Source organism: Nicotiana sylvestris, chromosome 5 (genome assembly GCF_000393655.2).
Source record: "Nicotiana sylvestris chromosome 5, ASM39365v2, whole genome shotgun sequence".
NCBI classification, from domain to species: domain Eukaryota; kingdom Viridiplantae; phylum Streptophyta; class Magnoliopsida; order Solanales; family Solanaceae; genus Nicotiana; species Nicotiana sylvestris.
The window spans coordinates 105,844,326-105,869,019 of record NC_091061.1 but is presented as its reverse complement, the minus strand read 5'-3'; the positions used below and the strand labels follow the sequence as shown (position 1 = coordinate 105,869,019).

The window sequence follows — 24,694 nt, the reverse complement described above, 5'->3', positions numbered from 1 at the left end:
AGTAGAAACTGGTTGTCATTTAGGATATAGGCATTAATTCAAAGACATCCTTTTGACATTTGTTTGCTAATAACATTTCCATATCATAGCTTCAAAATATTGGGTGTTTTGAATATTGATCTAGTAAGGCTAACTTGAATCAATTGGTTTAATCAGTCGCTTCGCATCTTTGGCAAAAATCATGTTTCTAGTAGTGACTTGAACAACCCCAAATGTAGTAGTGGTAGTAGAATTAATAATAAAATTAGGATTTTCTTTTTTTTCAGAAAAAAATATATATAGAAAATCGTAGTCATTTTAGCATAGACCTTTAAATAAAACATGAGATGATCCTCGCCGGATAAAACATGTAAATTGCGAGGCTCTCAGTAATTGGCTAAAAATAAAACATTTAGAATTCGGGATGGGTCGTTTAGTGAATTTCACGGCCCTCACCAAAGATAATAACGCGCTAGTCACTTTAGGCGCGCTTTTACTAATTTACTTTCTTAAACCCGGGTGTACATTTATATGACCTAAATCCAAATCTCAACGGAGTCGAAATGTGTCGATAACCACGGGTGTATTGATGTAACGTGGTTCGAGATGTATTTTACAATGTCGCAATTCCCGTTAAAAAATAATAATAATAAAAGCGTTAAACAGTTAAAATTTGCACATAGGTTCAACATGTATTAAAATCAGATAAATAAGCCGAATATGATAGTTGAGCGACCGTGCTAGAACCACGGAACTCGGGAATGCCTAACACCTTCTCCTGGGTTAATAGAATTCCTTATCCGGAATTCTGGTTCGCGGACTGTAATACAGAGCCAATTTTTCCTCGATTCGGGATTCAACCGGTGACTTGGGACACCATAAATCTCCTAAGTGGCGACTCTGAATTAAAGAATAAATCCTGTTTCGATTGTCCTTTAATTGGAAAAACTCCTTTATTTATACCCTTCGCGAGGGTATAGGTAAAAAGGAGGTGTGACAGTTGGCACGAAGCCCAAATATGGCATTCAGCCCAAATAATGATAATACTTTTCAAAACACAATGATATCAAACACTTTCCAATCAAATACGCGACTTAAAAGTCACACATGACGGACTAAGTCACAATCCCCAATAGTGCACGACCCCACGTCGTCATCAAGCGTGTGCCTCACCTCAATATAGCAGTACGATGTGCAATCTGGGGTTTCAAACCCTCAGAGCATCATTTACAATCATTACTCACCTCGATCCGGTCCAAACTCTAGCCTGCAATGCCTCGCCCGCTCGAATCGACCTCCGGATGCTCCAAATCTAGCCACAATCAGTACATAATCATCAAAATATGCAAAGGGAACGAAGCCCGGTCGAAAATATCCAATTTACATCAAAATTCCGAAATTGCTCAAACCCGACCCCCCGGGTTCACGTCTCGGAATCCGACGAAATTAACATCAATGGAATCCTCATACGAGTGTATACATACCAAGAACATTAAAATCGGACCTCAAATGGCCCCTCAAATCCCAAATTTACACTCTCCAAATTCAAGCCCTAATTCATTAATTTTAGGCTTAATTCCATGATTAATTAGGTGGAATTCACACAAGAATCGAGTTTTGAGTTCAAAAATCTTACCTCCAAGAAATCTTCTTGAATTCCCTCTTCAATTGGCTCTCCCAAGCTTCAAAATCGCCCAACAATGGAGGTTCTTAGCCTCAAAATCGTGGAATAGCCCTTTTAAAACATTCTGCCCAGGCATAAAAATCCTTCTCCGCGAACGCGGTCAAAGCCTCGTGTTCGCGAAGCAAAAAAATCCACTAACCAAAAGTTCCCTTAAGTGAACGCAACCTACAGCTCGTGAACACGAAGCATCTGCTTTCCAAACCATCGCGAACGCGGCCTCTTTACGCAAACGCGAAGCACAAAAAGGCTGGGACCCCATCTGTTTCTACTCAATGCGAACGCGATGCAGGCCTCGCGAACGCGGAGAATCAAACGTCACAACATCGTGAACACGACACTCGAAAGGCTAATGCGAAGGCAAAAACTCGTGCCTCAAAAGAATACCCTTCGCGAACGCGGGTCCCTTACCGCGAACGCGAAGAACAAATTGTCTGCAGCACTTCAGCTAGTTTTCTGCAATTTCACACAACATGAAATGGTCCGATAGACCACCCGAAACTCACCCGAGGCCCTCGGGACCTCAACCAAACATGCCAACATATCCCATAATCCAACCTTCGGAACGCTCAAAACAACATTAAAATACCAAATTCGCGTCGAATTCAAGCCTAAGAATTCCAAAATCTTCCGAATTACGCTTTTGATCAAAAACCCGACCAAACCACGTCCGAATGGCCTTAAATTTTGCACACACATCACAAATGACATAACGAAGCTACTTCAACTCTCGGAATTCCATTCCGACCCCTATATCAAAATCTCGCCTTTCAACCGGAAATCGCCAAAATCTCAATTTCGCCAATTCAAGCTTAAATCTACTCCGAACCTCCAAAACCCATTTCAGTCACGCTCCTAAGTCATAAATCACCTAACAGAGCTAACCAAATCATAAAAATTACGATCCGAGATCATATACAAAGAAGTCAAATCTTGGTTAAACCTTTCAAATTTCAAGCTACAAACTGAGAACTGTTCTTCCAAATTTATTCCGATTACCCTGAAAACCAAAACCAACGATTTACATAAGTCATAATACATCACACGGGGCAAGTCATGCCCGAGAACTGGCGAGTAAAGTGCAAAAGCCCAAAACGACCAGTCGGGTCGTTACAGGAGCGATAGAAAATATTTTGTTTTTCACAAATATTAAAAGGTGTTGGGATCCTAACTTCACTTAATATTTTTATTATATAGTAAATACATTTATTATTCAACTTATATTTCTTATAAGTGTATAAATGCCTCTCACAAATACATTTATATATTGTTACTATAGATGAACAATTAAGTGCACTCCTCTCGGTTATACAAATTAATTGTCAAAATTATAATATTAAAGAACCAAAAATATATACTTGAACTAAAGCATGCTCTTTTTTAGGAAGTCCCTTTCGGTTACCCTACTTGTTATAACTGATTACTACAACATTCGCCTCTTTCGATTACAAATAAGTGTAGAATCAATTTTAACATATAAGAGCTAGATGTCACTAAATATAGGTTAACATCTATCAATACCAAAATTAACTATTACCTCATCTGCCTCTTTCGATTACAGAATTAGTAAGAAGTTAATATGTAGTACTAAATTGTCACAACTCGGATTTCCACCCTCGGGAGTCGTGATGGCGCCTACTAATATGAGCTAGGCAAGCCAATTAATTGCACAATTTAGCTTTTTACCCATTTTATATTCATTAACAATTTCGAAAAATAACATTTAAACAACGGAATTTAACGTAAGCGGAAGAAAGAAACAATAAGCTATCTGAACATGAATATCTAATACAACTGTTTGAGTCTCGACTACCCAGAACTGGTGTCATAGTTTTACAAACGGTCTAAGAATACTACAAATAAAGGGTTTGAAAGAAATAAATACAACACTGTCTCTAGAAATGCATGAAAGAAACAGGAATAGTAGATAGACGGAGACGCCAAGGCCTGCGGATGCCTGCAGGACTACCTCGGGTCGCCTGATGATCAAGAATCAACAATGTCACTGCGGTCTGAAGTCCACAATACTGGAGGTCTGCACAAAAGAGTGCAGAGTGTAGTATCAGCACAACCGACCCTATGTGCTGGTAAGTGCCTGGCCTAACCTCGGCGAAGTAGTGACAAGGCTAGGACCAGACTACCAAATAAACCTGTGCAGTTCAAATATATACAGCGAAAAAAGAAATATGTAAATAAACAAGTAAAGATGGAAGGGGGAAATAGGCTTCAGGGAAAAACAGAATATCAATAGAATATATAGGAATCAAAATCCAACAACTAACAAGAATAAAGAAAAACAAAGGCAGATTTCACTTTCTTTTCACATCTTGTTGCAGGCGTGCAACCGGATCCCATTTCTTGTATCTCGTGGCAGGCGTTCCACCCGCTCCCATTTTATTTATCTCGTGGTAGGCGTACCACCCGCTCCCATTTCATTTATCTCGTGGTAGGCGTAACACGCGCTCCCATTTCATTATATCTTAAGGTAGGCGTACCACCCGCTCCCATTTCATTTATCTCGTGATAGGCGTACCACCCGCTCCCATTTCATTATATCTTATGGTAGGCATACCACGTGCTCCCATTTCATTATATCTTGTGGTAGGCGTACCACCCGCTCCCATTTCATTATATCTTGTGGTAGGCGTACCACCATCTCCCGTTTCATTATATCTTGTGGTAGGCGTACCACCCGCTCCCATTTCATTTATCTCGTGGTAGGCATATCACCCGCTCCCATTTACAAGCCAAAATCACAAGGAATCCCGGCAAAGGAACAATAATATCAACAAACAATATCCCGGCAAGGGAGAAATAGCTATAACCAAACTTGTTACAACACCTAACTACATCAGCTATAACCAAACTCGTTACAACATCTAACTACCTCAGCTATAACCAAACTTGTTACAACACCTAACTACCTCAACTATAACCAAACTCGTTACAACATCTAACTACCTCAACTATAACCAAACTTTTTACAACACCTAACTACCTCATCTATAACTAAGCTTGTTGCAACACCTAACACAAAGGATCATCAACCTAAATATCTGTAATATAAATTAAGAACACAATGCAAGGAAATCACAACTCAACAATAGCCCGGCAAGGGGGCAACATAATGATCTCTTCTCTTTCTCACTTTTACTTCACAATTCGTTATACAACTTGAGCCAACGCTCCTTAATGTTCATAGGTCACAATTCTTTCTACAACTTTACACAACAAATAGAAATCCTCACCAAGGCTTGAATAATATAATGAAGTCATGAAAATCACAATATAAGACCCACTGTCATGCTTGACACCAACGATAGATACTCATCACCATGCCTATACGTCGTACTCAACAAGAAGCAAATAGCAAATAGGACACAACTCCTAATCCATCAAACTAAGGTTAGACCAAACACTTACCTCGATACCACGAACACAATTCACGTTTCAATTATAGCTTTACCCCTTGATTCCACCGCCAATGCGCTCGTATTTAGTCACAAGTTACTTAATTACATCAATAAACGCTAAATGAATCAACCCCAATGCATGAAAGTGAGTTTTCCAAAGTTTTACACAAAAAGTCAAAAATCGCCCCCGGATCCACACGGTCAAAACCCGAGGTTCAAACCAAAACCCGATTACCCATTCCCCCACGAACCCAAATATATAATTTGTTTTGAAATCGGACCTCAAATCGAGGTCCAAATCCCCAATTTTTGAAAAACCTAGGTTCTACCCAAAACACTCAATTTCCCCCATGAAAATCATTAATTTTGAGTTGAAATCATGTTAAAAGATATTAATGATGGAAGGAATGAGTAAAGGTTAACTTACAATCGATTTGGAAGAAAAGTTGTTCTTGGAAAATCACCCTAAGGAGTTTGTGTTTTGAAATGATGTGAAAAATGGGTTGAAAATCGTCTAAGTTTAAAAGTTGCAGGTTGCAGATATGGGAAATGCGAACAGGGGTTTGCAATTGCGAAACCCGACCTCTGCTGGGTTGGGAAATGCGAAAGGGGCCTCGCAATTGCGAGAAGGGAAATGCGAACAATAGTTCGCAATTGCGATAACTGGCCCAAGAGAGGTGCTTCGCATTTGCGAAGGAACACTCGCATTTGCGAGGAAGAGTGGCCTGGGATGTTTCGCATTTGCGACTCAGCCTTCGCAATTGCGAACTCGCATTTGCGAGCCAGGCTTTGCAAATGCGAAGCCTGCAGGCCTGAACATACCAGTGAAAAACTTGCAATTTTTCTAAGTCCGAAATGCACCCCGTGGCCTATCCAAAACTCACCCGAACCCTCGGGGCTCCAAACCAAATATACACGCAACCACAAAAACATCCCATAGACTTATTCGTATACTGCCAAAATAACATCAGAAACATCAAATCAAACCTCAATATCAATAAAATTTATCAAAACCTCTTAAACATCAAATTTTGCATTTAAGGTCCGAATCACGTCAAACGGATTCCGTTTCTTACCAAACTTCACAAAATCATCTTAAATCATATATAAGACCTGTACAGGGCGCCGAAACCAAATTACGGGCCCGATACTAACATGTTCTAATCAAAATTCATTTCCAAACTTCATAAACAATTTCAGAAAATAATTTCTTTCAAAAATTTATTTCTCGGGCTTGGGACCTCAGAATTCGATTCCAGGCATACGCCAAAGTCCCATATTTTCCTGCGGACCCTCTGGGACCGTCCAATCAAGGGCCCGGATCTGTTTACCCAAAACGTTGACCGAAGTCAAATTAATTCATTTTATAGTCAAAATTTATCATTTTTCACAGATTTTCACATATAGGCTTTCCGGCTACGCGCCCGGACTGCGCACGCAAATCGAGGTGATGCTAAAAGAGGTTTTTAAGGTCTCAGAACATGAAATTTCATTTTTAAACAAGTGATGACCTTTCGGGTCTCGTCCTCGAACGGACAGAAGAAGAAAGTACCTGAGTCGGGGAAAAGATGGGGATAACGGCTCCGCATATCGGACTCGGACTCCCAGGTCGATGCCTCAGGAGGCTGACCTCTCCACTGAACACGAACAGAAGGAAAACTCTTCGATCTCAACTGACGAACCTGCTGGTCTAGGATAGCTACCGGCTCCTCCTCATAAGACAAGCCCTTGTCCAACTGGACAGTGCTGAAATCTAACACGTGGGATGGATCGTCGTGATACTTCCGAAGCAGGGACACATAAATCACTGGATGCACGACTGATAAGCTCGGCGGCAATGCAAGTCTATAAGACACCTCTCCCACTCGATCAAGAATCTCAAATGGACCGATGAATCTAGGGCTAAGCTTGCCCTTCTTCCCAAATCTCATCACGCCCTTCATAGGCGACACTCGAAGCAAAACTCGTTCACCGACCATTTGCCTAGACTGCGCTGTACGAAGCCTATCCTGAATGATCCTGACCTTGTCCAAGGCATCCTGAACCAGATCCGTACCCAACAACCGAGCCTCTCCCGGCTCAAACTTTCACATCCCAAACCACCCCCTAGATGTGACTGACATCCAGCTAGCACCACTCGCCAGGCGAACCAATTCATGTACTCTTAACCTTTAATATAAGTACTGAGAGAAACAAATGCAAGTCAAAATGCATTAAATATTACTAAATAGGAAATAATTATTCGACTAAAATCATAATTTATTTATAAATCTAAAGAACACTCAAATAATAAATCTCTAACCCAAATTTCATACTAAGACCGTGGAGCATCTAATAAAGTAATAGAAGTTTAAGTGACGGGCATGTAAACCCGAAAGAAATAATAGACATAAGATAGGTAGAGCTAAAACAACAGCCTCCACGAATAATGTGGTGGCTCACCTCAACAATGGGATCCACTCAGCAAACTCGTTAGCCACTAGCCTCGCCTTAGCAACAATATTTGCATGGACATGCAGGTAAGGAGTGAGTTATACGTAAATATAACCCAATAAGATCCTCGACCTGCCACTCTAAATACCTCTGGAACAAGTGTTAGAAAATACAAACACACAACAAGCACAGAAATAATATGCATAGAAATCTTCCACAATATGATTACTCTATAAGGTCCAAATAATTATTCAACAACAATACTATACATACATACATGTACACAATCTACATTAAGGACTTGTCATTAACGGCAGTGCAAGAAATTAACCAAACACCCCAATGAGTCCACGATAACATACACAATGCCCCAAATCTACTACGGCGGTATACACAATGCCCCAAATTTATAACGGTGGCATACACAATGCCCCAAATCTATAACGGCGGCATACACAATGCCCCAAATTTATAACGGCGACATACACAATGTCCCAAATTTTATAACGGCGGCAAACACAATGTCCCAAATCTATAACGGCGGCATACACAATGCCCCAAAATATGTTATGGCAGCGAAGAAATAATTTCTAACGCCCTAACACCATAGCACGAGGCTACGCCACATCACACCACATCACAAATTATTCATTAAATAATTTTAGCTTTTTACAAAATAATATATATTTCCGGCTTGTCAATGACCACCGATTCTGCCAAGAGCACGCTTGTCCCAACACATGGACCGGGCAGAAAAAAATATACTTTAAAAACGGATTTTGGAAAAGCAAGCACCAAAGCTTAAAGTTTCACTTACCTCGCTAACGAGAAGTTCACAAACCTTGCAATGCCTAGAACACCAACCAAACGGCCTCTAATGACCTCAATCTATCCAAAATATTGAATAACACGTCCTAATTAGTTTCAGTGAATAATTTCCATAATCTTAAGACGAGTCAAAATCAAGTCAACTCGCAGTCCAATTAATAAAATTAATACACAGTTGAGTGTCAAAAGAAAATTGCCGAAACAGTGGCTTCATTACGCCATTGTGACTTATACTAAAAATTTCTCTAACATTTAAATCTAATTACTATCACATCATTACTCCCATTATGACACCATGATTAATCCCCTTGTTCATCTTCATCACTTAACCACACTATTATAAATTATTCGAATTGTTTGCGTAGCACCAGTTTCCTTAAAAAGAAAGATTAATGCGGTCATCACTGTATAATAGTTTTTTTTTTGGCAATCCGCTAGGCAAGCGCCTAGGGGTAGTTTTTTATTAATAAAAAAAAAATACAACAATAAGGAAAAGTACAAATAAGGGGGACAATAGCACCGATATTGTTACCTATATGCCTTGGCTATATAATCACTCCTCTGCGCCTCACACTGCCTTATGATGACAGCCTCATTTAGAGGATTCATGGTATAGCTGTCGGCAACGTCTCACGAGGGCATATAATCTCATAGCCATGTGGATATTTTTCCAAAGGCATAAGACCAAGGCAGCACAAACCGGGCTAAACCTTAACTTACTAATCCTATTGAGGCAAATAAAAAGCCTCGCTTACTAACAAGCATGTAAAAAGAAAGAACTGGAAAGTACCAAATATTTAATGATCATCACAGAGTTTATAACATATTTTGTGATGATATTACAAATGAGTATACTAACATAATGGTAGAATAAAATGAAGATGGAATTAAATTGTTGTCCCTTCTTGCCCAAACTTGTAAATTCTTCAATTTGTAATTCTTTGTCATCACTGTCCCAACTCTTCAAAATGTCTTCAAAATTCATGACTTCTTTTTTGAGCGGTTGGACCTCGTGGATGTAGTTGGGGCAGCCTACTTTTGTTTGGCAACTCTCATTGGAAGTCGCCTAACATTTAAAAAATCACTAACCTTATCATCCCAACTATTTTTCTTTGTATGTGTCTTCTTACCTTTGTCGCTATGCATAGGTGATAAATCTCCTTTTCTTGCGGCCTCTGCTCTGCATTGTTGTATCATTGCATCTTCCTCTCCTTCTTTATACAAGTCTCTCCCCAAGTGTACTGGTTGTGGAGCATTTTGTTCAAACCCAAGTGACACCAATGTGTTTCCATCCTGATTTTTAGCCACTATTGCCTTGCTTTGATTTTGTTCAGTGAGTTGCATATTTTTCTGCTTCTACTCATGCGTCCAGTGCTACCCACAGTAAGATTTAAAGAATTAATTGGATTGGAACTTACCATTGCATCCAATAACTTCCTCTCCTCTAATGAAATAGCAGGATTGGTTGTCACAAGCTGCTGCTGCCCCATCGTTTGAATCACTGGAGTGGACTGCTTCGATTCTACAGTTTGAACCAATCTTCCAACTACTGCTTGTTGATCACCATTACGCCTATCAATTGGAGTCTTTTCCATGGCTTGTTGTTGCTGCTTGGACTGTATTGCATAGGTGTGAGCTAAATTTCTAGCTCTTGCATTTCGAGTGGCTGTAGTTGTTGTTGCAGCATCGTGCCTTTTTCCAGTGTGCTGTTGTTGTTCAATAGCTACTTGTGCTTCTGATGTTTGTTCCTCCACAGATGTCACAGCTGGTATGATTGCATTACTCTGCTGCTGTTGTTCAGGCCTTGCTGCATTTTTCAGTAGAGAAACACCTGCTGTGTTTGGTCAAGCCTGTTGTTTTCCAGCTTGAGGCACAAAAGCTGGTGCTGTTGCATTAAGTTTTCTATTAGAGTTTACCTTTGTGAAGCTGCCAGTTTTAGGTGCTATTGACAACACCCCCTCATCCCCACTACACTTCTCACCTTCATCAGAAGAATCCTCCGCAAAACCTATGCCCAAATCTTCTTCATCTTCATATTCACGTTGGTTAGCCCATAGCTTAGAGTTAATATCCATCAACTGTATTACCTCGTTATTATATCTTGTTGATAAACTAGGCTTTCCAGATTCACCTTCAAACTCCCCAAACGACGCCACTGATTGAGATGGGACATCAAACACGAAAGTGTTCAGCATGACAAAAGGTTGTTTAGCCAATGTACAATTCATCATTATTTCATTTTGGGCATTTTTGATGATTTGCTCTAGATGAGGATTGGAAATTGCAGCATAGGTACATTGGAACTATGAGCTTGGAAGCCTTCATTGCTACTTGATCTTGCCATCAGTTTAGTATGCTCATGTGCTGCAGCGTGGATATCAGGTATTGTTAAAGTCCCAGCAGCCTGTTCCTTCACTCGAGCACCAGTTTTGTGAGTAATGTGCTGTTGCTTTCCACTAGTTGGAGAGCTGTTTTTTCTAGATTTTGAGACTGTATCTCCACATACCAATCCCAATTTCTTAGCATGATCATTCTCTCCATCTTCTTGTTCAATGACCAATGCATCAAAAGCATTACTACACCTAATGTCTTCTGATGCAACTTCCTGCATTTTAAGATCTGTAGCAGCCCTTTTATTATGTGACACAACTGACCAATTTATCTTCTCAACACCAGCTGAGGCTCGATTACCATCTGCCACACCATTCACTACATTACCAATTTCTGCAGCATCTTCAGTTCGATTGTCAAATGATTCTTTTGTAAAACACCCAGTTGAAGCTTTAGACAAATTCTGCTTATCATAGGCTTCCACAACTGGATTCACCACATTAAAAATCCTTGCTAATGCTGTCTTAGCAGGAACATCACGTGAAGGTTTAGGTGGACCTTTATCGATCATTGAAACTTCACCTACAGCAGGATGCCCAGCTCTGTCATGATCAGCTACTGCTGTTGCATTGTCCTCCACCATCTGCTGAAGATGCCCAGGTTCACAAGGTGCAACAGCACCTATATTAACAATGGTAGATGCATGTCGATCCTCAGTTGCATTCAATGCAACAACAACCTCCTGATTCGATCCTACAATAGCTGAAATTTTTATAGCTTTTTCAACTTGTCCTGCCCCTTGACTATTCTGCCCAGAACTAGTAACAAATAGATCAACAGCATCCTTCAAAGCACCAGTTGTATTCATTCGTGCAAAAATTGTGGCAGCATGGATATCAGCTGGAAGTTTAGCTTTCATAGGAGCTGATGCATCACCTACTGCTATCCCTTGTTGCTTATTACCAGTCATTACTTGACTCAAATCAAATTTTTGAACACCTATTCGATTACCAGCAGCTATCCCTTCGCCGTCTCTTTTTTGTCCAGCATTAACCACGGTCAAATCTCCATTAACCTTTCAGTAACAACAACATTTTGTTGTCCTCCATGCCTCATTCGATTCTCAACAGTTTCTTCATCCACATTCCCAGCTTTAACCAAATTCACTGCAAACGAAACTAATTTTTACTAATCATTGTGTTTCCACTATAAACGAAAAATATTACGTGCAAACCAGATAGTTTTCCATTCCATTGCACAATCCCACCTATATTAAATTCATCAATGTGGCATAATTATTACTCATGTAATTACTACTTGCACTATTGGCTATTATTGATAAGGCATAAATACTAATGTCCTCTTAATTCAATTGACTCAATACTGTAAAGATAGAAATAGACACATATGGACTAATTTATTCAAACTTCTTCTACGAAAATTCACACAATAAGTAATTATGCGATTCAACTTGTCACATCTTCTCATTATGTCTACAAAATCATGGATTCACTATTATGCCTTTGATAAAAGAATTATATTATATTTATATAAAGTATATGCTAATGGGTCAAAGAAATTATAATACTTGGTTCACAATTGCTGGCACTATGAAGGAAGAAAACTCCAATCTTTTCGCTGAAGTGATTTGGGAAAACTATACGAGTCAACTAGGAAGTAAAACCTAGAAACAACAACAACAACAACAACAACAACAACGACGACCCAGTATAATCCCACAAGTGGGGTCTGGGGAGGGTAATATGTACGCAGACCTTACCCCTACCCCGAAGGGTAGAGAGACTGTTTCCAGGAGACCATCAGCTCAAAAAGGTAATAGGAGCCGATATATTAGTACCATAAAAATGCATAATAAATAACAGCAATATAAGGGATATGAAATACAAAATACGAAATACGAAATACGAAATAGATGGCTGGTATAGTAAAACTATCAGGTAAAGCCCTGCATCAAAATACGACCAATGACATTCTTAGTCTAACTCCTAACTAGCTAGTTTCACTCTATTGTGCTGTAGAAATATTCACAACTTTCCCCTAACCTACAGCCTTAATGCTCGACCTCCATAATTCCCTGTCAAGGGCCATGTCCTCAGTAATCCTAAGTCGCGCCATGTCCTGTCTGATCACCTCTCCCCAATACTTCTTAGGTCGCCCTCTACCTCTCCGCGTGCCCACTACAGCCAGTCGCTCACACCTCCTCACCGGTGCATCAGTGCTCCTCCTCTGAATGTGCCCGAACCATCTGAGTCTTACTTCCCGCATCTTGTCCTCCATGGGGGCCACGCCCACCTTCTCTCGAATATCTTCATTCCTAATCTTATCCATCCTTGTATGCCCGCACATCCACCTCAACATCCTCATCTCTGCTACTTTCATCTTCTGGATGTGTGAGTTCTTTACCGGCCAACATTCAGTTCCATACAACATGGCAGGCCTAACCACTGCTCTATAAAACTTACCTTTTAGTAACGGTGGCACTTTCTTGTCACACAAGACTCCCGACGCTAACCTCCACTTCATCCACCCCACCCCTATACGGTGTGTGACATCCTCGTCAATCTCCCCGATCCCCTGAATAACCGATCCAAGGTACTTGAAACTACCCCTCTTGGGAATGACTTGAGAGTCAAGCCTCACTTCAACTCCCGCTTCCGTCGGCTCAACTCCAAATTTGCACTCGAGGTATTCCGTCTTCGTCCTGCTCAACTTGAAACCTTTAGACTCAAGAGCATGTCTCCAAATCTCTAGCCTCTCGTTGACGCCGCCTCGTGTCTCGTCAATTAGAATAATGTCATCAGCAAATAGCATGCACCATGGCACCTCCCCTTGAATATGATGAGTCAGTGCATCCATCACCAGGGCAAATAGGAATGGGCTGAGCGCAGACCCTTGGTGCAACCCCATAATAACTGGAAAGTGTTCAGAGTCGCCTCCTACTGTCCTAACCCGAGTCTTAGCTCCATCATACATGTCTTTAATCACCCTAATATAGTCAACCGCAACCCCTTTATCCTCTAAGCAACTCCATAAGACCTCCCTAGGGACCCTATCGTATGCTTTCTCCAGATCAATAAACACCATGTGGAGATCCTTCTTCCTATCCCTATATTGTTCCACCATCCTCCTAATAAGGTGGATAGCTTCTGTGGTAGATCGCCCCGGCATGAACCCGAACTGGTTGTCTGAAATAGACACCGTCCTTCGCACTCTCATTTCTACCACTCTCTCCCAAACTTTCATGGTATGACTTAGTAATTTGATGCCCCTATAGTTGTTACAGCTCTGGACATCACCTTTGTTCTTATACAACGGGACCATTGTACTCCACCTCCACTCTTCAGGCATCCTATTAGTCTTGAATATAACACTAAACAATGCAGTAAGCCATTCCAAGCCTGCTCTACCCACACACCTCCACAGTTCAACCGGAATTTCGTCTGGCCCGGTAGCTCTGCCCCTTCTCATCTTACGCATTGCCTCCATGACTTCATCGATCTCAATGTCCCTACAATTACTTACTTCATGGTGACTGTCGGCATTCCTCGATTCCCCAAGTATAATATCCTGATCCCCTTCTTCACTTAGAAGTTTATGAAAGTAGGTCTGCCACCTCCTCTTAATCTGGTCATCTCCCATCAAAACTTTGTCGTCATCATCTTTTATGCACCTCACTTGGTCCAGATCCCGAGTTGTCCTCTCTCTCGCCTTAGCGAGTCGGAATAACTTCTTCTCCCCACCTTTGTTCCTTAGTTCCTCATACAGACGAGCAAAAGCTGTCGTCTTAGCCTCCGTCACTGCCATCTTCGCCTCCTTCCTAGCTACCTTATACCTTTGACTGTTCTCTCTCTTCTCCTCCTCATCAGTGCTCCCTACTAACCGCAGGTAAGCCGCCTTCTTTGCTTCCACTTTACCTTGGACAACTGCATTCCACCACCAATCCCCTTTGTGGCCACCATTGTGGCCCGTAGATATCCCTAACACCTCTCTCGCCGCCTTTCTTATACAGTCCGCCGTTTTCGACCACATTGTATTTGCGTCCCCACTACTTCTCCAAGCTCCCATTGCCGCTAACCTTCCTTCCAGCTCCTTAGCTTTATCCTCAGTTAAGGTGCCCCACCTAATCCTGGGGCGTCCTTGTACTGACCTCTTCTTCCTCCTTATCCTAATACATTCCATCACCAAAAGCCTATGCTGCGTCGAGAGGGTCTCACCTGGGATAACCTTGCAGTCCTCGCACAACCTCCTGTCGCATCTCCTGAGGAGGAAATAGTCAATCTGAGTCTTCGCCACCGAACTTTGGTAAGTAATCAAATATTCATCCCGCTTCGTAAAACTCGAGTTCGCAATGACTAGATTGAAAGCCTTGGCAAAGTCCAACAGCGAAATGCCCCCTCCGTTTCGCTCTCCGAAACCAAAGCCGCCATGCACCTCATTGTACCCACCTGCAGATGACCCAATATGACCATTGAAATCTCCTCCTATGAATAACCTCTCAGAAGGCGGTATACTACGAACAATCTCATCCAACCCCTCCCAATGCATACGCGCTAATGACATTTAAAATACCCTCACCCACCAACAACTTAATAGTCATTAGTCTATCATTCACCCGCCTGACCTCTACCACGGACTCTCTAAGATGGCTATCTACCAGGATACCCACTCCATTCTTACCCCTCAGGACACCAGAGTACCACAACTTATACCCATCCACGATTTTCGCCCTCGATCCGACCCACCTAGTTTCCTGGACACACGCTATATTAATCTTCCTCTTCTGTAGGATTTTCGCCAACTCTATGGATTTACTCGTTAGTGAACCTATGTTCCATGACCCGACTCTCAACCTATAGGCTCCCTTGCCCCCTCTACCTCCCCTTCTACCCGACCTTAGCCCCACACTCTGCCCCACCCGAGGACGTGCCCTTATTCTATCATCACAGACTGCAGCCACTACACCTACAACAGTCTTAGAGAAGACTTGCTAGTGCACAGCGTACACAAATCAAACTAGAAGAAAACAAGTGGTAACTAGTACCTTAGTTAAAAAGGTTTAACTATTGCGAAGTAAAGTAACAGTAATTTAGCTAACACCAAAAGGGAAATGGTAAAACATATAGGGCCCGTTTGTTCTCTTAGTAAAAGGCAAAATATAGGGCCCACTTCTTATTCACATATTTTTGGCTATAAAATAGCACCTGTTATATAGGGAAAAGAAGATAACTAGCCTAATGGACAACTATTATCAGTGAATAAAGCTACGGGCCAAATCACATTCCATGTAAGCATATTTTATGTATATTATTTATTGGTATTCTGATATTACTAGCCATTATCTCTATATGTGTGTTCAAGGTAAATACCTATCATGTAGACCACTATAGTAATTAAATTATCATTATATATTGTAATGAATTCTTTTTCACTACCTGAATATTGGACCCAATAGCTATACATAAAGATTAATTCTCTAATCTCATAACTAATAACTATATTAAGGGAAAAAAATATCGGGCTATTACAAAACCCATCCAACCGAAGACCGACACCGCCTACCATATAAAACCTCATAAGAAGCCATCTGGATACTCGACTGATAACTGTTGTTGTAGGTAAACTCTGCTAAAGGAAAAACTGATCTCACGAGCCTCCAAAGTCAATGACACAAGCTCGGAGCATATCCTCCAAAATATGAATAGTCCGCTCGGACTGCCCGTCCGTCTGAGGATGAAATGTTGTACTCAACTCAACCTGCGTGCCCAACTCTCGCTGAACTGCTCTCTAGAAATGTGAGGTAAACTGTGTACCTCGGTCCGAAATGATAGACTCGGGCACACCATGAAGACGAACAATCTCCCGGATATAGATCTCATCTAACCTCTCAGAAGAATAGGAGACTGCCTCAGGAATGAAATGCGCTGACTTGGTCAACCTATCAACAATAACCCACTCGGGAAGCTCAATCCTCTGAAACAAACCACCAGGCATCTGATGCTCATACTTAACCTGCTGACAATTCAAACACAGAGCCACATATGCAACGATATCCTTCTTCATTCTCCGCCACCAATAATATTGCCGCAAATTTTGATACATCTTCGTGGCATCCGGATGAATAGAGTACCGGGAACTATGGGCCTCCTCTAAAATCAACTCTCGAAGCTCATCCATATTAGGCACACAAACTCGACCCTGCAATCTCAAAACTCCATCATCACCTAAGGTAACCTACTTGACACCTCCGTGCTGCACCATGTCTCTAAGGACACACAAATGGGGATCATCATACTGCCGATTTCGGATACACTCCAATAATGAAGAGCGAGCGATTGTGCGACCTAAAACACGGCTGGGCTCAGAAACATCCAACCTCACGAACTGATTGGCCAAATCCTGAACATCCAAAGCAAGCGGTCTCTCACCGACCGGAATATAAGCAAGACTGCCCATACTGGCTGACTTCCTACTCAAAGCATCGGCCACCACATTGGCCTTTCCCACGTGATATAAGATAGTGATATCATAATATTTCAACAACTCCAACCACCTCCTCTGCCTCAAATTCAACTCCTTTTGCTTGAACAAATACTGAAGACTCTTGTGATCCGTGAACACCTCACATGCCACGCCATACAGATAATGCCTCCAAATCTTCAACGCGTGAATAATGGCTTCCAACTTCAAATCATGAATCAGATAGTTCTTCTCATTAATCTTCAACTGCCGTGAAGCATAGGCAATGACCTTGCCATCCTGCATCAACACTGCACCAAGCCCAATACGAGATGCATCATAACTGACTGTATAAGGCCTTGAACCTGTCGGTAATACCAATATCGGTGCCGTAGTCAGAGCTGTCTTGAGCTTCTGAAAGCTCGCCTCACACTCATCCGACCATCTGAACTGGGCACCCTTCTGGGTCAACCTAGTCATCGAGGCTGCGATAGATGAAAACCCTTCCACGAACCGACGATAGTATCCTGCCAATCCCAAGAAACTCCCAATCTCTGTAGCTGATGTTGGTCTAGGCCAGTTCTTGACTGCTTCAATCTTCTTCAGATCAACCTGAATACCCTCCGCTGATACAACATGACCTAGGAATGCAACTGAACTCAACCAGAACTCACACTTCAAGAACTTAGCATACAACTGACTATCCCTCAAGGTCTGAAAATCCATTATAAGATGTTGCTCGTGCTCCTCCCGGCTGAGGGAATATATCAAAATATCATCAATGAAGACTATCACGAATGAATCCAAATAAGGCCTGAACACTCGGTTCATCAAATCCATAAAAGCTGCAGGGCATTTGTCAACCCGAATGACATCACCAAAAACTCATAATGCCCGTACCGAGTGCAGAAAGATGTCTTAGGGACGTCAGATGCCCTAATCCTCAACTGATGGTAGCCATATCTCAAGTCAATCTTCGAAAATACCTTGGCACCCTGAAGCTGATCAAACAGATCATCAATCCTCCGCAATGGATACTTATTCTTGATTGTAACCTTGTTCAATTGCCGGTAATCAATACACATTCTCATCGATCCGTCCTTCTTCTTAACAAACAACATCGGCGCACCCCAAGGCGAAACACTAGGTCTAATGAAACCCTTCTCAAGCAAGTCTTGCAACTGCTCCTTCAACTCAGGCGGGGCCATACGATACGGCGGGATAGAAATGGGCTGAATGCCCAGGGCCAAATCAATGCAAAAGTCAATATCCCTGTCGGGTGGCATACCCGGTAGGTCTGAAGGAAATACCTCAGGGAACTCATGAACAACAGGCACAGAATCAATAGAAGGAATCTCAGCACTAGAATCACGAACATATGCCAAATAGGCCAAACAACCCTTCTCGACCATACGCTGAGCCTTCACATAAGAGATAACACCATGGGTAGAATGACCATGAGTCCCTCTCTACTCTAAACGAGGTAAACCCAGTAAGGCTAGGGTCACAGTCTTGGCATGACAGTCCAAGATAGCATGGTAAAGTGATAACCAGTCCATACCTAATATGATATCAAATCAACCATGTCCAGAAGAAGCAAATCTACACGAGCCTCAAGACCTCCAATCACTACTATACATGAACAATGGACATGATCCATGATAACACCAAACTATGCCTTATACAAGGACACACACAGACGTAGCAAATATAATCTGAGTAATTTTGCCCAGAGTCGAACCACAGAGAATTAACCTATCAATTACTTTTATCGGATTTACTAAATTCACAAAATCAATTTCCCCAAACTTTGTAATTCACAATTGATGATATTTCTAACAACTAAAAACTGAAAATAATTAACAGCTAAAAATTAACTATGCTTGATGTGTAAACAGTTGGAATAAGGTCTAAGGTAATGGTTTCCCCTGTTGGTGATTTGCTTGGTTGTATGTTTCTTATAGCGATGCCTTAGTTGTATCTATCAATCAAGAACTCTCCAGTTATCATAAATCTCTCTCAAGCAATTATGATAATTTACTAGATGCACTCTCTCAAGCTACGCTAGCTAGATTCACATTATCGTTCTTTTAGATTGCACCCGAGGTATCGTTATCTCTAATCCAACCTCTAAACCCTCGGTTATGACTCTTGTCTATACTCCGGGAGTGATGTTGTTCAAACAACTACCTAAATATGCACTCTCTCTCAAGAAGATACATAATAAATAGGAACGGATAATTGAGGGCCCTTTCAACTAAGCACAATCAAAACGTAGATTATTAAATAGAGATTAACAACCAATTCAAACTATATTACTATCACAACCAAGTCATCCCCAACGGGTTTCACCAAAACCTTAGATTAAAGTATTTAACTACTCATGACAACGTAAGAATAAACTATGAAAATATTCATAATGGAAAATTGCCAGAAAAATAGAAGAGAATAAGAACTATGATGTTTTGGGTGATCTCTCATACTTGTCTTCTTGCAAAAGTAATCTCCAAAAATAAGCCCCCCCTTCTCCTGGGCGAGTTTCCTACATCTTATAAGGGTTTTACAAAAGCTTTCCCGAATTGACACTTTGGCCCCTTAAATTTCTGGATTGTGAACATGCCGACGCGGCCACAGCATCGACCGCGGCGCTGACCGCGGAGAAAACTGACTCCAACCACGGTATGGACCGCGGTGGCAACCGCGGTGAGTATGCTGGGCCTTTTTGTCTCCGCGTTCCTTCTTTTTTTGCTCTTTTGTGTTTGGGTACTTCTTGAGTGGGTGTTTTCTTTATGTTATTGCCTCTAAACACTTCATGTTGCTTCCTCACATCTTATATTCCCTGCAAAACCAAATAGCATTAATTAAAGCATTTTATTGGCAGCTTACATTATAAATCCACAACAAAGCATGGGCAATTATGGTGTAAATAACAACTATATAGCATAGTATCAACACCCCACACTTAAATTATTGCTAGTCCTCGAGCAATTCACCACACTCCATAAAAATTCATTCCCTATGCTTTTCTCTCAACGACTCACGCCATGAACATTTCACAAGAGTTACACCTAGTAGTGAGCAGCTTTTACCTCAAGAATCAAGTTTTTCGTACCTTGTAACATTGCACTTACTCAAACCACTCTACACAATAGTTAAGATGCACCTTTCCTTTGTGAATCACATGCCCTCACATCACACAAGAGAGTAGTTCAATATATATAATGATAGTGAAAACAATTAGGAACTCAAATAGACAGACTTCGCTCACTCTCCAAAAAGAACATTCACATGCCACAAAAATGCACCATAAGCTTGCCCCTAGTGTAGTACTCGACTAATCGAGCCCCACTCAGTCTAAGATCAATAGGACTTTATTTGGTTATAATGTAGGCTAAGGGACGGGTAGGTTGAACTTAAAAATCATCATTTTGTAAGCCAACACTCCACCACATTTATTTAAACATCCCCATACATTAGGTGCAATTTGTACAAGCTACCACTTATTAATCACTACAAAATATATGAACCTTTTTTTTTGTGGTGCTTTTCTTTTTACGCTTCACATTCTGCACCTTTTCTCTATTTCCATGGTTCCACTTCAAAAACCAAACCACCACCCCACACTTTTTTTTTACATAATCTCAATACCAATCTAGTGCTTAGTGAGAGGGAGGAAAATTGGTTCAAACAACAGGCTATTCAAACAAGTGGTTAAGGTTCACATTGTGGTTGCCAAAGAAACAGGCTTATAGGCTCAATGGGGTTAACTAAGATGTAATGCATTCAGGTGGGTTCACTTTATATGTCTAGCTCAACAAAGAAATGCCTATATCACTTCTAAAACTGAATGAAGCTACTATTTCGCTTTGCAAACACACAGGGCAAGTTCTAGGCATCAAATGTACATCATGGAATACAATGATACTCATACCCACATGGCACATGACTCACTCCAGATTATTTTATCAAAACATTTTCTTTTGAGTGTTCAAGTTAGGTACAAACATACAATTTTTAAGGCACTTAAACAAGATTCAACCCTTGAAGCTAAGCGCTACACTCTAGCGTCTATCGTGTTCAGGTGTAAGAACGCTAAGGGTTTTTTTCTTCTTCAATTTTAAGCTCGTCGCCCATTAATCCTAACCTAAAACAAAAAAAATCTACCTATACCCGGTTCAAGCTAAACCCTTGAAAAAGAACCGTGGCCCAAAGAAAAACCAAGGGGAAGTTACTACACTACCTAAGAAATAAAAAAAAATCTTTTTGGTGTTTTATATAGACTAGCTTCCCTCAAGAAAATTGTCTAAAGAATCCGTCATTAGGAAGAGTCTTTATATTTCCAAAAAAAAAATTCTCGACTTGGTCCCTCAAGAACCCCCCCGAAAGAGATCCATCGTCGGGACAAGTCGCTTCTATTTTAACTTCCTAAAAAAAAATTTACTCTATTTCTAAAGTCACTAACACAAAACAAAACCAAGAACAACAAATAGATAATATTCACAAGTACAACATACAACGAAGTCTCCCACCCCACACTTAAAATTAAGACATGTCCCCATGGCTTGACAATATAAAAAGCAGTGAGGTAAAGAAACTTCCCTGAAGGGTCACTCTTGATCCAAAACTGTGTCTGGATTCACGTTGCAGGCGCAACCCAGTGCTCTCAACCAGCCCATGAACTTCTTTTCCGACTTCACCTGTCGGTCACCCACAACATCAATGCGGGTCCCCAAGTCAGCGACAGAGGTCAGCAGTCCAGCCATTTCCTGCTCCAGAGCAGCCATCCGAGTGCTCCAGCATGGCTGTGATGATCCTTCCTCATCCCCTATAGGATGGGCTGTGATATCAGTAGCTTCAGCAGCATCAGAATCATCATCAGACTCATCAGACGAGTCATCATTGCGTCGTACCGGCTCTCTTCCCTCTTGCCCAATTTTTCTCGCCCAGAAAGGGGTTTTTATAGGTAATTTCCCATCAACTCGGGAGTTATTAGAAACCTTAGCAAGGAGGCATAGATGGGTGACAAGCGAAGGGAAGTAGTGGCCTTTGCTTAGTTCGGACGATCGGATGAACATTTCTTCAGAGAGGACTCGGGCAACATCAAACCCTTGGTGAGTCATGAAGCAGTAGACTATAGCGGTCCGTGGCCCATTTACATCGGTGGTATTGCTGGATGGTAGCAACCGAGTGGTGATGACAGTGAGCCAACATTTGACCTCCCAAGTAAGAGACTTAGAGTGTAGAGTCGTCGGTTGTGCTACCCACTTGGGCTGTCTGCTAGGTATACAAATGACCTCCAGAATTCTGTCCCAGTCAACCATCGGGCGACTAGCCCTGATGTAATGATCATCACTCGTGAATGCGGGGAGGTGATACACTTTGCTGATGACCTCTATAAAAGCATTAACCGAGGTGTTGCGCACAGTCACAACCTTGTCCTTGTGTTCTGGCAGGTTTGCAGAACTCCCTCACTAGCTGAATATTGGCTTCCTCGGGAGCCTCAAAGAAGATGTCCAGTTGACACCTCCGTAGCTCATCAAACATATTGGGGCATTCCTTCACCAATTCTTTCCTATCGATATGGACCTCATGGAGTAACTTCTTGGCAAGTTTCTGATTGTACCTCGCCTCTACTTCTTCAGAGATGAACCGAGATCTATCAAACCGTGGTGCACTGGACTGGGCCCTAGCTCATGAGGAGCCTCCTGGGCCACTCGCAGATGACCTAGTGTTTCATCTCTTATGGGCTGAACTCATAATGCCTGTCAAAACAGAGAAACGTGTATTAGGAGGAGCCTAAAATGGTGACTATGGGTGGTTACTCATACTTCACCACAACCATGTCACAACATCTCCTTATATCTCCATTGAGGCAATTTCACAAACACATTGTGGGCAAGGCATTTTTCGTCATATCCATGGCCCAAGGGAATCAAGACAACTTCCCCAATTCACTACACCCAAACATTCCACACTTTTTTTTAAACTATCACCCACCAACAACACCATTCCACACAGTCAAAACACAACCCCTTCACCAAACATATGCTAAAAACGAAATTACACTAAAAAGAAGAAGAAAAACTAAACAAAACAAAATCCTATCACTAACACTACATTAGAACAAGACTAACTAGCATAATACAACAAAAAATAGAAGCAAAAGAGAAGGGGGGTCGAAATCATACCTTGGGGGGAAGAAGATGAGGGGTGTTGTGAAGGAGGAAGAAGAAGAAGAGAGTATGGAGCGGAGGGTTAGGGTTTAGAGAGAGAGAGGGAATTAGAGATTTTAGGGGGGAGGGAATCGTTTATTTTGATTTAGGGAAGGGTTATGTTGTGTTTTAAAATTAAAAGAAGAGTGGAGAAAAAAAAACGAAAACGAAAAAAAAAATAAAAAAAAAATCAGCAAACCTGGTACGCCTTCCGCGGTCGACGCCGCGGTCTGAGATAGTGTCTCCCGTGGTCTGAGTCGTGGCCGCAGTGAAATATTAAACCTTCAGTGATTTTCGCGGTCCTCGCCGCGGACGCGGTGAATTTCGTCGCCCGACAGTGTCTCCCGCGGTCCAACCGCGGTCGCGGCTGGCAATTTTTTTTTGTCTTCTAAACACGAAGTTACATACTACACTTACAACACATTCGTGGGTTGCCTTCCACGCAGGTGCCTGATTTAACGTCGCAGCACGATGCAAGTAGTTGAGCCTTCACTCCTCATTCGCGTAATGGGGTTCTTTCAAATTGATCACCATTGTATCCTCTTTTTCTTCAGTTATTCCAAGGTAATGTTTCAACCTTTGCCCATTTACTGAGAACTTGTTTGTCCCATCTTCTGACTCAATCTCAACAACTCCACTTGCAAACATTTGCACCACTCTAAATGGCCCTGACCATCGGGACTTTAACTTACCCGGAAACAATCTCAGCCTTGAATTATACAATAATACCTTGTCACTGGGTTTGAAATTTTTGTCCACAATGTGCTTGTCATGCATCTTCTTCATTCTTTCCTTGTAGAGCCTCATGCTTTCAAAGGCTTGATATCTAAATTCTTCCAGCTCATGCAACTCTGTCAGTCGATTTTGTCCAGCTGCTTCGGGATCCATGTTCAATTGTTTCAGTGCCCACCAAGCTCGATGTTCTAGCTCCACAGGCAGGTGACAGGCCTTCCCAAATACCAACTTGTATGGTGACATACCTATTGGTGTTTTGAACGCAGTTCTATAGGCCCAGAGTGCGTCATCAAGTTTCTCTGCCCAATCAGTTTGTGTGGCATTCACTGTCTTGGTTAGTACACTTTTTATCTCCCTGTTGGACACTTCAACCTGCCCACTAGTTTGCAGATGGTAAGGGGTAGCCACCTTGTGGCATACATCATATGTTGCAAGCAATTTCTCGAAGGCTCTGTTACAGAAGTGAGTGCCTCCATCACTGATGATCGCTCTTGGTATCCCAAATCGGGTGAATATGTTCTTTTTCACAAAACCTATCACCACTCTTGCATCATTAGTGGGCAACGCTGCAGCTTCCACCCATTTAGACACGTAAGCCATAGCAA

The 24,694-nt window shown here is 41.7% G+C and overlaps 2 protein-coding genes across 2 annotated transcripts; both read right to left on the bottom strand.

The window, feature by feature from the left end:
* Positions 1–10,597: 10,597 nt before the first annotated feature.
* LOC138869101 (uncharacterized) lies at positions 10,598–13,902 on the bottom strand. The gene is made up of 3 exons (XM_070146691.1): positions 12,751–13,902; positions 11,900–11,932; positions 10,598–11,740 (listed from the first exon to the last, which is right to left on the bottom strand). Exons 1-3 carry the CDS (start codon positions 13,900–13,902, stop codon positions 10,598–10,600), a joined length of 2,328 nt encoding a protein of 775 aa, XP_070002792.1.
* Positions 13,903–23,843: 9,941 nt separating this feature from the next.
* On the bottom strand, positions 23,844–24,689 carry LOC138869100 (uncharacterized). Its single transcript, XM_070146690.1, has one exon. The coding sequence runs from the start codon at positions 24,687–24,689 to the stop codon at positions 23,844–23,846; it is 846 nt and encodes a 281-aa protein (XP_070002791.1).
* Between the last annotated feature and the right edge of the window lie 5 nt (positions 24,690–24,694).